Below are 12,608 nucleotides of genomic sequence, written 5' to 3' on the forward strand. Positions count from 1 at the left end.
GATCGGCATTGATATAAAGAAAATAGTTCATATCAGAAATTGCCCTGATGTGGCCGATAATTTGGCCAATAAATGCCCTCCTGGTCAAGTGGTGGGAGCAGCTACAGGAGCCGCCAGACCAGTGGCTTCCAGACCAGCGGCATGCAGCGGTGAGAGCCATGCACCCCAGACAAGCGGCTGCTCCATCCTGCTCCTGCCCCACCCAGGTTGGGCAGCACTTGCTCTAGCCCCAGGCCCAGCCCCGCTCCTCCCTCACTGCAGGGGGCCTTGATCTGTCCCACCCCCCCTTCCACCACACCAGGCCTACTAGCTGCATGCAGCTCTTCAAGCTGCTGAGCTGGTATGGAAATCAGATCAGTATCAGCTGATATGCCTCCTTAAAAATTGTCTCTTGGTATCGGCCTCAAAAATCTCTATCGCTGCACTTCTAGTCTTCATTCATGCCATGTGTATTTTCTGCATTCCTTTCCCCTTCATTGTGGGCTACAGTTTGTCAGTGATAAAATGTATTGTTCCCTTTATAACCTACCTTTTTCTGGATTGCTTCCTACATAGTGATGATGGTCTCCCAGTCTACAAACATGGGGTCAAGTGTGACAACAAGAGTTACTGATTATGATGTTGCAAGTAATTCAAACAGCCCCCAAAGTGCAAGGAATTTACTTAAATAATGCACATATAGTACAGTGGTTTAGTGTACATGCTCCTGAGTAGCAGGTCCTTGCAACTTATATTCCACTAAAGAAACTCCCCTTTAACTCAAGTAGCAGAGGCCTGTAATATTGCCACTCAGGAGACTGTGTTCCCTGCTAGTGACAAGTGTCTGTACATGCGTGGTCTTGTAATGGAGGGGTCATCAAGGAAAATACAGGAATCAAATATAGCCCTTGCATACTCTTGCATGCATGATCCTTGTATCAACATGCCTCGTTGATGCAGTTTTGCCAGAAAAAGGAATGTGAAGAAGTTGACTGGGAAACAGTGACTTTGACCTACTCCTCTCAGAAACTAGCAGTGATAGTGAAAAAGGATGAAACAAAAGGGCCTTATAGTTTGGTGGAATTGGTTAAAATTTTGCTTCAGGGGGTATATTTATGGTTTTGAATGGTTTGTTTTATATGGTGATGATTGGAATGGGTAATTAATGATTTTGCTGAAAAATTAGTACAGCAGTTTTGGTAGGGTTGGAGTGTTATTGTAGCTTGTTGGACCAGGGAATTTATAAGAGGCAAGGACTTTTTCTGATGTCTTTTATTGGACCCGTTCAGTATAGATGGACAAGCTGTTGGACAAGCTTGTGGACATCAAAGCCACATCCAGACGAGTGAGGTTGTGCAGTATGTGGTGTCCTAGACATGTCTGCGGTGCCACATACCACACATTCAGCTGCTCTCCACACTGCAAGGTAGCATCAGGGGTTGGGGGGTTGACTCCAGGAGATCCCAGGGTCAAAAAAACCCAATGCAAAAAAAAAACGGGCAGTGCATGCAGGGACATCACACGCTGCCCAAAACTGTAGCCTGGCTGGCCTGGCTCTGAGTGGCAGGATTGTTACTGCTGTAGCCCCAGGAGTCCCACAAGAGGCACCCAGGATCCCAGGTAAGGCTGCTGGAGCCAGGCCAGTGTTGGCCCAAGCCTTCCCTACCCCACCTGGGGTAATCTGCACACAAGTTAGGGTGTGTGGCACAGGCCTTCCCCAGGGACAAGTAACTGTGGCACAAGGTATGCTATTGCTGCTTGTCTGCAGGAAAACAAATGTTCACACTCATGTGGATGCAGCCCAAGTGGAGTTAGCACATGACCTGAAGAAGGGCACTAGATGCCTGTAAGCTTGTCCAGCTGCTTTTCCAGACACACAGTTTGTCCAGTAAAACAAATCACAAAATCCTTGCCTCTCACAGCAGTTTTATTATGTTAATGTATCTCTCTATACTAATATTGTTTGTACAGTCTGCAGCTGGACTAGCAGCTCCACATTATGGGTAGAACTGTCCTTTCACTATGTTATAAATACAATTTTTATCCTTTTATTTTCCTTCCTACAAAACCAAACCATTCTGCCTCAAATTTTCTTGTGTTCCCTTTCTGGAGGACATTTTATGAGTGTTGGGGAGTTGTGGGGGAGGGGGTAACTGAACAGCACAAGATAAGAGATTTGGAAAAGTGAGTACTTTTCTGTACATTTAAATATTATAGACTAGTCTTGATTACTTTTGGAGTGGTCATTTTGGGTGATTCTCAGGTAGCTGATTGTGTAACCTGTTATGAGCCTCAGGCACCTCTGATTATTAAAACTGAGTAGACAGTTATTATAAACTGCTAACTGTTTTGTTCCTGAGACTGTGCTTCTCTGATATTGAAGGGTAAGAAAATATGTGGGATCCAAAATGGTCCTCAGTGGCAGAGGAAGGCAACACATTCTGTCTTTCATTTGCCATTGTTTCTTTCTGCCTTTGCAGTTTGATGGGGAGAACATGTATATGGGAATGAATGACAATAACCAGGAATTCCTATCAGCAAATCAGGTAAGTGTCACTTTACTTATTTGGGCTGCGCCTAAGTGGAGGCCTGAGTGATTTAAGAGCACAAATACTGTTGACTTCCTGTTAGCTTATGCTTCTCAATAATGTAGATGCTTTCAAAAGGTTCTAACACAAGATCAGATTTACATATGCATCACACTCTTGATGCCAACGTGTTAACATGAGTGCAACAAAGGACAGACTGAGCCAGGTTATGATAAAATGGAAATATTGTGGGTGGAGGCTGAAGGGGAGGTGGTGGCAAATGGAAAGTAGGTAAACAAAAATGTATTTCAGAGCCCATTTCACCTTAAAGAAAGATTTCATGGTCTTTTCCATTCAGCAAGTGCTTGTCACAGAGATTAAGAATAGGACCATATTGTGTGTTAGCTCAGATCTCATAGTTACTCTCCTTTATGCACTTGGATATGTTTTGAAAATAAATATATGGACCTGTAGGTGTTGGTGGGAGAAAATGGAATTAAGCATTTTCTGTTTTGGAATTATTAATCCCCTAATAAGCAACCAGAATAGAGGAGTTCATAAAATCATAGAAAATTAGAGTTGGAAATAACCTCAGGGCTAGGGACAGCCATTACACATAAACCAGTTTAACTGATCAGAAACTGGTTTAAACCTGTAACAGAACAGATGTTCAGTACACATAAACCAGTTTGAAAATAGCTGAAACTGGTTTGGGATAAACCTGGTCGAATATAGTATCAGACTTAACTGATTCAGGTCAAACTAGATGGGAACTAATGGGAAAGACTTTTGTTTTCTTCATGGGGTGCTAAATGCTGTGTTATCAACTCCCTGTTGGCTCCCTTACTGGTGAGGAGCAGTGAGAGGGGAATGGAATCCCTCCCTAATCAGAGTATCCTGCGAGGGCCTGACCACACCCCTCCTCAGCTTAGCACTGTGGAAGGTAAGGGAGGGCTGCTCTAGCATCCTGCTCCCCATCCCATCTTCTAGCCACTGCAAGCATGTACCCGCATTTCTTCAGTCCGGAGGGAATGTCTATGCTGTTGCAAACCAGTTCAGTGTAGCCAGATTTGACTAACCTGCAAAGAGTGAATCCGTTTGAGCTCCAGCTTTTTGAATGTCTGTCCCTAGCCCAGGAGGTCATCTAATCCAACCCCATGCTCCAAGTAGGACAGTCCCCAGCTAAATCATCCCAGCCAAGGCTTTGTCTAGCCAGGTCTTAGAGAGTCCACACCTCTCTGAGTAACCTGTTCCAGTGTCTAACTAGCCCCCTAGTAAGAAAAAATGTCCTAATATCTAACCTAAACTTCCCTTTGTTACAACTTGAGACCATTGGTCCTTGTTCTATCATCTGTCACTACTGAGAACAGTCTAGCTCCATCTTTTTGAGCCAGCGGTGCAACACTGTAGCCAGCAGGGCTAACAATACCCTGGCATGCATCAATTGATGCATCTCCAGCAAAACCAACAAAGTGATTCTCCCACTCTACTCAGCATTGGTGAGACCACAGCTGTAATACTGCATCCAGTTTTGGGCACCATGCTTTAACAGGGATGTAGTAAAGCTTGAGAGAGTCAGGAGAAGGGCTACTTGTATGATCAGAGACTTGCATGGCAAGCCATATGAGGAAAGGCTGAGGGAACTGGGACTCTTCAACCTGACAAAAAAAAGGCTGAGAGGGGACTTGGTAGCAGCTTACCGCTACATCACAGGCGTACATCAAGGGCTCGGTGAACAACTGTTTACTAGGGCACCCTTGGGCAAAACTAGGAGTAATGGTCAAAAACTGCTGGAAGACCATTTCAGGCTCAACATTAGGAAAAACAACTTCGCAACTAGAGTGTCCAGACTGTGGTACAGTAGCCTACCCTGGAAATCTTCAAGAGGAGACTGAACAGTCACCTTGCTGGGGTCACTTGACCCCAATTGTCTTTCCTGCTTAGTGCAGGGGGACGCACCTGATGATCTTGTGAGGTTCCTTCCAGCCTTACAATCTATGAATCTATTAATCTTTCAAACCCCCCTTCAGGTAGTTGAACGCTGCTATTAAATCCCCTTTCAGTCTTCTCTTCTCTAGACTAAATAATCCCAGTTCCCTCAGCCTCTCCTCAGGAGTCATGTGCCCCAGCCTCCTCACCATTTTTGTTGCCCTCCACTGGACTGTCTCCAATTTGTACACATTCTGTCTGTGCTGGGGCTCAAAACTGAACTTGGTACTCCATATGTGGCCTCACCAGTGCTGAATAGAGAGGAACAATCACTTCTTTTGCCCTGCTGGCAACACTAAGTGCAGGACTTTGCACTTGTCCTTGTTGAACCTCATTAGATTTCTTTTGGCCCAATCTTCCAATTTGTATAGGGCTCATGCCGTGTAGCAAGGAATGTCTGGGCCTTCAAAACTCCATCTGACCTTAGACATGAAGGGATGGACACTGATTCAGCAGAGGAGGAGAAAGGAGAAGTAAGAGGAGAAGAAAACAGGAGGTTCCATTTGCATAACTTGTAGGCTAGAGACCTAAATCACACACAAACTGGTATAAGTGATGAGAAACTGGTTCAAATCTGTAACACAACAGAAGTTCAGTGCACATAACCCACTTCCAAAATGGCCAAAGCAGATTTAAGATAAGCCTGCATGGATATAGTATCAGACTTAACTGATTTAGGTTAAATCAATTTATTGAGCTTCTGTCCCAGATCCCCTCCAGATTCAAGTTAACTCACAGTCCACCAGGATACCAGGATGCTTTGCACCTCCCCCGCCCCACAGGGTGGAGAGGGTATCCTTTACCCAAGCTGTCTGCCCCAGCTGAGTGGGAGGTGTTCTCTAGTCCCCGCAGATTCTGGCCTGAGCCACTGCAGGCATGTGGCTGCATTTCTGGAATCAAAAGTGAATGTCTGTTCACTTATTCCTCGGTTCAATCTATGCATCTTAGACTAACTTGAAAAGGTTGAAACAATTCAGCCTTGGGATTTTGACTGTTTGTACTTAACCCTATAGATCCTGTCTCTAATAAACTAAGGTCTTGGGGCAGTGCAACAATGGTTCTCAATGCTTCTGGAAAGGTGGCTGACACTATATTCTTATTGCTGAAAATGTATCATTAGATCCTGTTAACTTTTGAGAAAAAATACAAGTCTGTTAATAGTATTTCTGAAATTTAAAAAACCTTCATCAACATATCACTTTATTGGCCTAGCAAAATGAACCCATGTCCATTTTGAATTACATGTATTATGTTGCTGCATCACAAATATGAGGTTACAGTCTTGAGAAGATTTTTATCCAGGCACAAAATATTATGATTTTTTTATATTTCTGGAAACTGGTGTCTGCTCTCTGGAGTGATGTTACAATATATTCCTGCTACTGAGGCTTGTCAGGTACCTTACCACCAGTATAAATTCTGAGGTTAGTGAATCATTTGTTTCATATATAAATCAGATATTGAAAATAATGTAGAACAAATGTTAAACTGGAGACAAGCAAAACTGTTGTTTACCTTCTTGGAAATAGAGTACACGAGCTTGCTGGATCTTTGCCAGCCAAGACAGACATTTTTCTATAAGTTCTCAGAGATGACAGTGGATGTGTCTACGTGTTAATTAATGTGCCGTAGTTACTGTGTGTTAAGTGTAGTGCTTGTACATCAAGTACTAAATCAATGTGCAGTAACCAGCATTACTCCACAATAGTGCCAGCACATGCCTTTTTAGTGATGCTACTGCACAGTAACTTAATAATACTGCACGGTAATGTATTAGTACCATTTGTGCTGTGACGCATTACTATGCAGTATTATTAGACTACTGCATAGTTAGCATCTGGTGTAGATGCACCCCAGTGTACCATCAAAGCAAAGCACTGAAGGAGAGGGATGCTTTTCACCTGAGATTTCTGAGAAGTTTATATTGTGAACCTCCAGTTGTAGAATGATTCAGAAGTTATAAATGCACAGGCAGTCACAGAGCAAACAGGAGCAAATTGTTTAGAGCAAATAGGCAGAAACAATTTAAGAAACAAAACACAAAAAAAGTTGAACTAGTAACCCAGAACTTGGTATATACAGTGTGAGCTCCCTAAAAGTATTCTTCCACCTTAGGCTTCCAAGTACTTCTTACTGGGTGTGACTGCACAAGATGCTTTACTGTGGAGTAGAGCTAATTACTGTGCAGTAAGCATCTGCATCTACATGTACAGATGCTTACTGCACAGTAATTGGCATTAATCACAAGTAAATTTGCTACCTGAAAATGCAAGTAGCAAATTTACTCATGATTAGTGACTGCACATATGTAGGCCTCTGACGGGGAGCACATGTGCTGCTGGTCAGCTGGGAAGCAGGGAGAGGGAAAATGCTCCCTGGCCTGGGAGCTGCCTGCTGCTGGGATGCAGGGGCAATATTCCCCTGCTCTGGCAGCAGGGAGCTCCCAGCCCCCACTCTGTGATCCTGAAGCCAGGGCTAGGAGATCCTTATCTCCCAGCCCAAGTCCCATGGTCATGGGACCTGGGCTGGGACATCCTTATCTCTCAGCCCCAGTTTTGCAGTTAAGGGGCCAATACTGGGAGATCCTTTTCTCTCAGCCCGAGTCCTGCAGTTGTGGTACCGAGACTGAGGGATCCTTCTTTCCCAGTACCAGCTCCTTTCAGATCCATGATCACAGAGCTGGGTGAGGAACAGGTTCTCCAGCCTGTTCCCTGCAGAGCTGGGCAGTCAACGGGTTCTCCAGCCCCAGGGAGTCTGGGAACTGTCCCAGGGAGGGACAGGTCCCAGTTCCAGTCCCATGCCCCGATTTGACTAGATGGGGAATTCCCAACCAGCTGGGGGCTCACTGCTAGCTGCCCCACTGGTGGATCGAGGCAGGGCACTGGGACTAGCCCGTCCCCTGCATCTCTTTCCACTCTTTCCAAGTCCCCTGCTCCTAGTCGGGGAGCTGGGGCCAGGAGCTGCCTGCTGCCAGGGCAGGGGGACATTGCCCCTGCCCCAATAGGCAGTTCCCTGGGGGCAAGAAGCAATGTCTTAGCCCCTACCAGGAGTCAGCTGTCTCCTGGCCAGGTACTCCCTGTCAGCCCCTGGGATAGCACCTAGGGAGAGCGTAGATCTCCCCCTAGCTGCTGCAAGGGGTTGGTGCAGGGCCGGCAGGGGCAGGAGCATATTTCTGGCATGAGCAGCAAATCTGCTCCCAAGACCCTGCACACATAGACATTTGCCTGGGAGCATTTACTTGTGAGTAGTTTACTCATAAGTTATTGACTCCTAGATGAAATGCACACCCACTGCATGGGCAAGGGGCAGAGAGAACTGAATTTAACTTCATAGTTTCATAGTTTCTAGGGTCGGAAGGGACCTGAGCAGATCATCAAGTCCAGCCCCCTGCCATGGCAGGAAAGAGTACTGGGGTTAAACGACCCCAGCAAGGTGTACATCTAGCCTCCTCTTAAAGACCCCCAGGGTAGGAGCCAACACCACGTCTCTTGGAAGTTGGTTCCAGATCCTAGCCACCCTGACCGTGAAGTAGTGCCTCCTGATATCTAACCTAAATCTACCCTCCACCAGCTTGTGACCATTATTCCTGGTCACTCCTGGTAGTGCTCGGGGGAACAGGGACTCCCCCAATGCCTGCTGGTCCCCTCTGACTAGTTTGTAACAGGCCACTAGATCCCCCCTCAGCCTACTCTTGTGGAGGCTGAACAGGTTCAGGTCCCATAGCCTCTCCACATAGGGCCTGCCCTGCTACCCCCTGATCATACGAGTGGCCCTCCTCTGGATGCTCTCCATGTTTTCCACATCCCTCTTGAAGTGTGGCGCCCAGAACTGGACGCAGTACTCCAGCTGCAGCCTGACCAGTGCTGCATAGAGGGGGAGGATCACATCCTTGGACCTGCTTGAGATGCATCTGTGGCTGCCTTCCCACACTGCCAGCCCATGTTCATCTTGAAGTCAATGATGACTCCAAGATCCTTTTCTGCCTCTGTACTGACAAGAGGGGAGTTCCCCAACCTGTAGGTATGGTGCTGGTTGTTCCTCCCCAGGTGCATCACTTTGTACTTGTCTGTGTTAAATCCCATCCTATTCTCATCCGCCCACCCCTGTAACATGTCTAGGTCCAATTGCAGCTTATTCCTCCTTTCTAGTGTGCCCACATCCACCCACATCTTAGTGTCATCAGCAAATTTGAACAGGGTGCTTTTTACCCCCTTGTCCAAGTCATTGATGAAGATGTTGAACAGTGCGGGCCCGAGGACCGAGCCCTGCGGAACCCCACTGCCCACGTCCTTCCAGGTCAAAAATGACCCATCCACCACCACTCTCTGGGTGCGGCCCTCCAGCCACTTGGTGACCCATTTGACTGTGTGGGTGTCGACACCACAGTCCCCCAGTTTCTTAATGAGAACAGGGTGAGAGACAGTGTCAAAGGCCTTTCGAAAGTCCAGGAAAACTATGTCCACTGCTACCCTTGCATCTAAGGATTTGGTGATCTGGTCATAGAAGGCCACCAGGTTGGTCTGACAGGACCTGCTGCTAATGAACTCGTGTTGATTGCCCCTAAGCATAATCTCCCCTGCTGGCCCCTCGTGGATATGCACCAGAATAATTTTCTCAAAAAGCTTGCCCAGGATCGAGGTAAGACTAACTGACCTATAGTTTCCAAGGTCCTTCTTCCTCCCCTTTTTGAAGAGTGGTGCCTTATTGTCTAGGTGGTGGCTTTAGGTGGTGCCTCTGATGCAGGTCAGATTTTCTAGATACCTTTTCTAAAAAAGCTTGATCCTGCCAGGCACTGAGTATTTGTGCTCCAATTCAACAATATAATTTGAAATATATTTAACATGTGCAAGATCATGTTGACTTCAGTCAGATCTTAATTGCACTGCAGCTGGCAGGTTAGCTGCCCAACACCAGAGTGTAACTGTGGAGAGAGAGGTAGTTAGCCACCTTACTCTGAAGTTAGGCAGAAGGCAGGGTAGAGATATATCTTATCAGTAGATGAGCTGGGGGCAAGCCTTTAAAAAAATCACTTGATTTTATTAGAAATTACAAAATAATTTCTACAATGAGGACCTGATCAAGAATTGCTAAGCACCCGCAATGCCACCCATGGGCAATTATTTGTTGCTTATCAAGGTTAGTGCAGAAGAATCAATGATTTTGAAGTGTGTAAACTGAAGCCATCATGGTCAATAGGACTGCTGGTACTCAGCATCTTTCAGGATTAAGGCCAAAGCACATGAACTAATGCTGAATGCTAAGAGGGGCTAAGAATGCTTGATAATCTATGCTATAAAAATTCAGCAGGAGTAGTAATTTTACTTAGTAGTAATTTAATCAACAGTGGTCTGAAGGTCTAATTGTTGTGGGTAATCTGACTCACCTCGCCATTTTTTTAATATAAATTCTAATGCATTGGAATGGGTTATATTAGGACCTGTAATCCAGCCAAAAGGAACAATTTATATTTCCTGTTTTATATAGATGCAGTCATCTCTCAGACCCTGTGACATCTTGCTTCCTTATTGTGTGAGCAGCTTGAGGGAAACCAGAATAAGAACCATTGCTAGGAGGTGACAAGTAGATTTCTGTTCCAGGGTTCAGGAGGAGATGACTTTTTAACAAGAAAATGAAACAACATGCACTTGGGGATTAATATGAAATTTTTATCTGGATGTAGGTTAAATTAAAAACCATATAAAAGTCTAGTAACTGATTAATGCAAGTAGAGATTGATTCCTGGTTATTAAGCATAAAATATTAAAAAAATAAAATTATCAATAAAAGGAGGAAGTAATTATTATGAGGCAGAGAGTCTTCTGAGGATAACAAATATGTGAAATTTACAAAACATCCCAGTCTGGGACATAACCGTCTTTGTAACTTAAAGGGAGTTGTGCTTCTAAGTCAATTAAATTATTTTGAAAATCTTGCTTTATGTGGATACATGTTTATAATAAAAGTAGTAGGCTGCGTGCCTTACATCATCCCTTATCACACTGGTCATGTTAGTTCTTTGATGCATCCTTTTCCATTGCCAATCACCACTCTTTATCTGTTTTATCTATAAGCTCTTTAAACATGTATCCTCTTATGTTTCTGACATACCTACCACTTCCTTGGATGCCACTGCAGTCTAACAATGGCAAAGTACTTCCCAGTGTACCTTTTAAATTTTATGTTGTATTTAATTACATTGTAAATTTCCAAAAACCATAATCGATGCATGGAAGGATCCACACAATATCTATTAAAGTCTTCCCTTAATCTCTTATGAAAAGAACCTTGAGGAGGCAACAAGCTTAATCTTAATAAGGGAGACCTTAGAGTTCCAGCCCTCTCTGATCCTACCTTGCCACTCAGTATGTTGTTTTTCAAGGGTAGAGATACCTTTTAAAGCTGTTTGATGCTGAAGGTTGCAGAAGACTAGGAATGATTGAAAACATCACAGAAATTATCAAAATAGACATGTTGGTTGGGAGAGCTTTGAGGAGACCAGTATAAGAAGAAGGACTACTGTACACAAGGTGAAGTTAATGGATGTTCAGTTATGGAAGCAGGAAAGAAACTGCCAATTCTTGGGATCCTCTAGCTGTTTTCTTCTCCTTCCTCTGTGCCATGCTGTATGCATATTTTACCACTCTGTATTGCTTTCTGTCAGCCCAGTCCTAGGCCTCACAGTCTGACTTGCATGACAGTTTAGCTGCCTTCTCTACTCTCCATTCTTTTTTTGTGGGAATATTTCTGCTGTCTGGGACCCTCTGGCTGTTAATTAATCTGTGAGAAAGCTCAGGGTTTCTTTTTCTCTTCACTTCTTGTTTTGCCAGCAGTCCTCTGTCAGCTGCCCTACCTGTACACCTGCTGGGACAGTTTTGTGGTTTTTATTTGCTTTCCTGTTATTGCTTCTTATCTTTGCTTCTTTTTATTGCAGTCCTATAAACTATCTTTATAGTCAATTTTACATGGAAAGGTGGGGGCCATGTTTGGTGCCTCTACTGAATGAATATGCAGTATCATTTTGTGCTCCTACTCCGTGATGTCTAGAACAGTAGTTCTCAAATACTTTTTTTGCAGACCACTTGAAAATTGTGAAGGGTCTTGGCAGACCACTTAATAAACGTTTTTTGTTCTGCAAATCAAAGTACACAACTCATATTTTAATATCAGTAGTCTTACCTTTCTAATGCGATGGATGTGCCTGGTTTTTTGAGCAAAGTTCTGGGAAGCCAGGTGAAATGTTAGTCAGCTTTAGCCTTAGGTCACCTTTCTGTGAACCACCTGAATGGAACTCGTGGACCAGTGGTGCTCTGTGGACCACAGTTTGAGAACCTCTGATCTAGAGGGTAGCATATTGTCTGCAAAGCACACTCTTGTGTTATAGCATCCTGTTGGGGCCTCCTCTACTGTTTATTACGTGCGGGCCTCAGCACAAAGGATTTGAGGAAGCTTGGAAGTACCTTATTGAGATAATGAGAGGCAAACAGAGACAACAGGGAAAGAGTGAGTGAAGGGAGACAAAGTGGAAAAAAAAGAAAATATTCTGGGAGACAAAAGATGGAAATTGAAGGAATGGCAGAGTGCTGCAGGGCTTACCTTTTGACCAGACAATCGGATCAACTGGAGGCTTGAATAGAATCTGGTAAAGCTACATCAGGGAACGTGTAAACTATATTGGGTCCAATGTAATTGTCACTGCTCATCCATAACTCGCATCTGACCAGGGTTCTGCAGCTCATGGCCCAGAAGTCATATTCCAGATTGTATAAACTCAATACAAAACCTGGGATGGGTTACTGTATTTTCTTCTGGATACTTCAAAATCCTGGTTGACCATCTAGAATTTAAGGATTTATATCCTCCATGAGAGAACAGTTCATGCATGAGACAGTATGCAGATCTCTGCAGTTGGGGACATTGTGAGAAGTATTCCCTAGAAAAGGAAAGTATGGCTTCTTGAGGAGAGTGTGAACATTTGCTGGATAGGAAAATGGTAAGAAGCTGTTTGGAGATCAAGAGGCAACATGAGAAAATGTGGAGGAGCTAGGGGAAGACACAAAGGTCTTATTTTGATAAGCATCTCAAGGAGCATTGTTTAGTGATGCTAGCTAGTTA

At 44.4% G+C, this 12,608-nt stretch overlaps 1 protein-coding gene across 4 annotated transcripts in view; it reads left to right on the forward strand.

Moving 5' to 3' along the window:
• TOX2 (TOX high mobility group box family member 2) overlaps positions 1–12,608 on the forward strand; it is a 384,827-nt gene that overhangs the window by 135,230 nt on the left and 236,989 nt on the right. For 3 of the 4 annotated variants that reach the window (XM_090020466.1, XM_090020462.1, XM_090020465.1), the window contains exon 2: positions 2,460–2,525. The exons of the other annotated variant lie outside the window; for it this stretch is intronic. In XM_090020466.1, coding sequence (XP_089876592.1) covers positions 2,460–2,525 — 66 coding nt within the window. The remainder of the gene's footprint in view (positions 1–2,459; positions 2,526–12,608) is intronic. 4 annotated transcript variants of the gene reach the window in all.

This window comes from Crocodylus siamensis, chromosome 10 (assembly GCF_052110815.1).
Source record: "Crocodylus siamensis isolate JL-2025a chromosome 10, ASM5211081v1, whole genome shotgun sequence".
In the NCBI taxonomy this organism is placed as follows: Eukaryota; Metazoa; Chordata; order Crocodylia; family Crocodylidae; genus Crocodylus; species Crocodylus siamensis.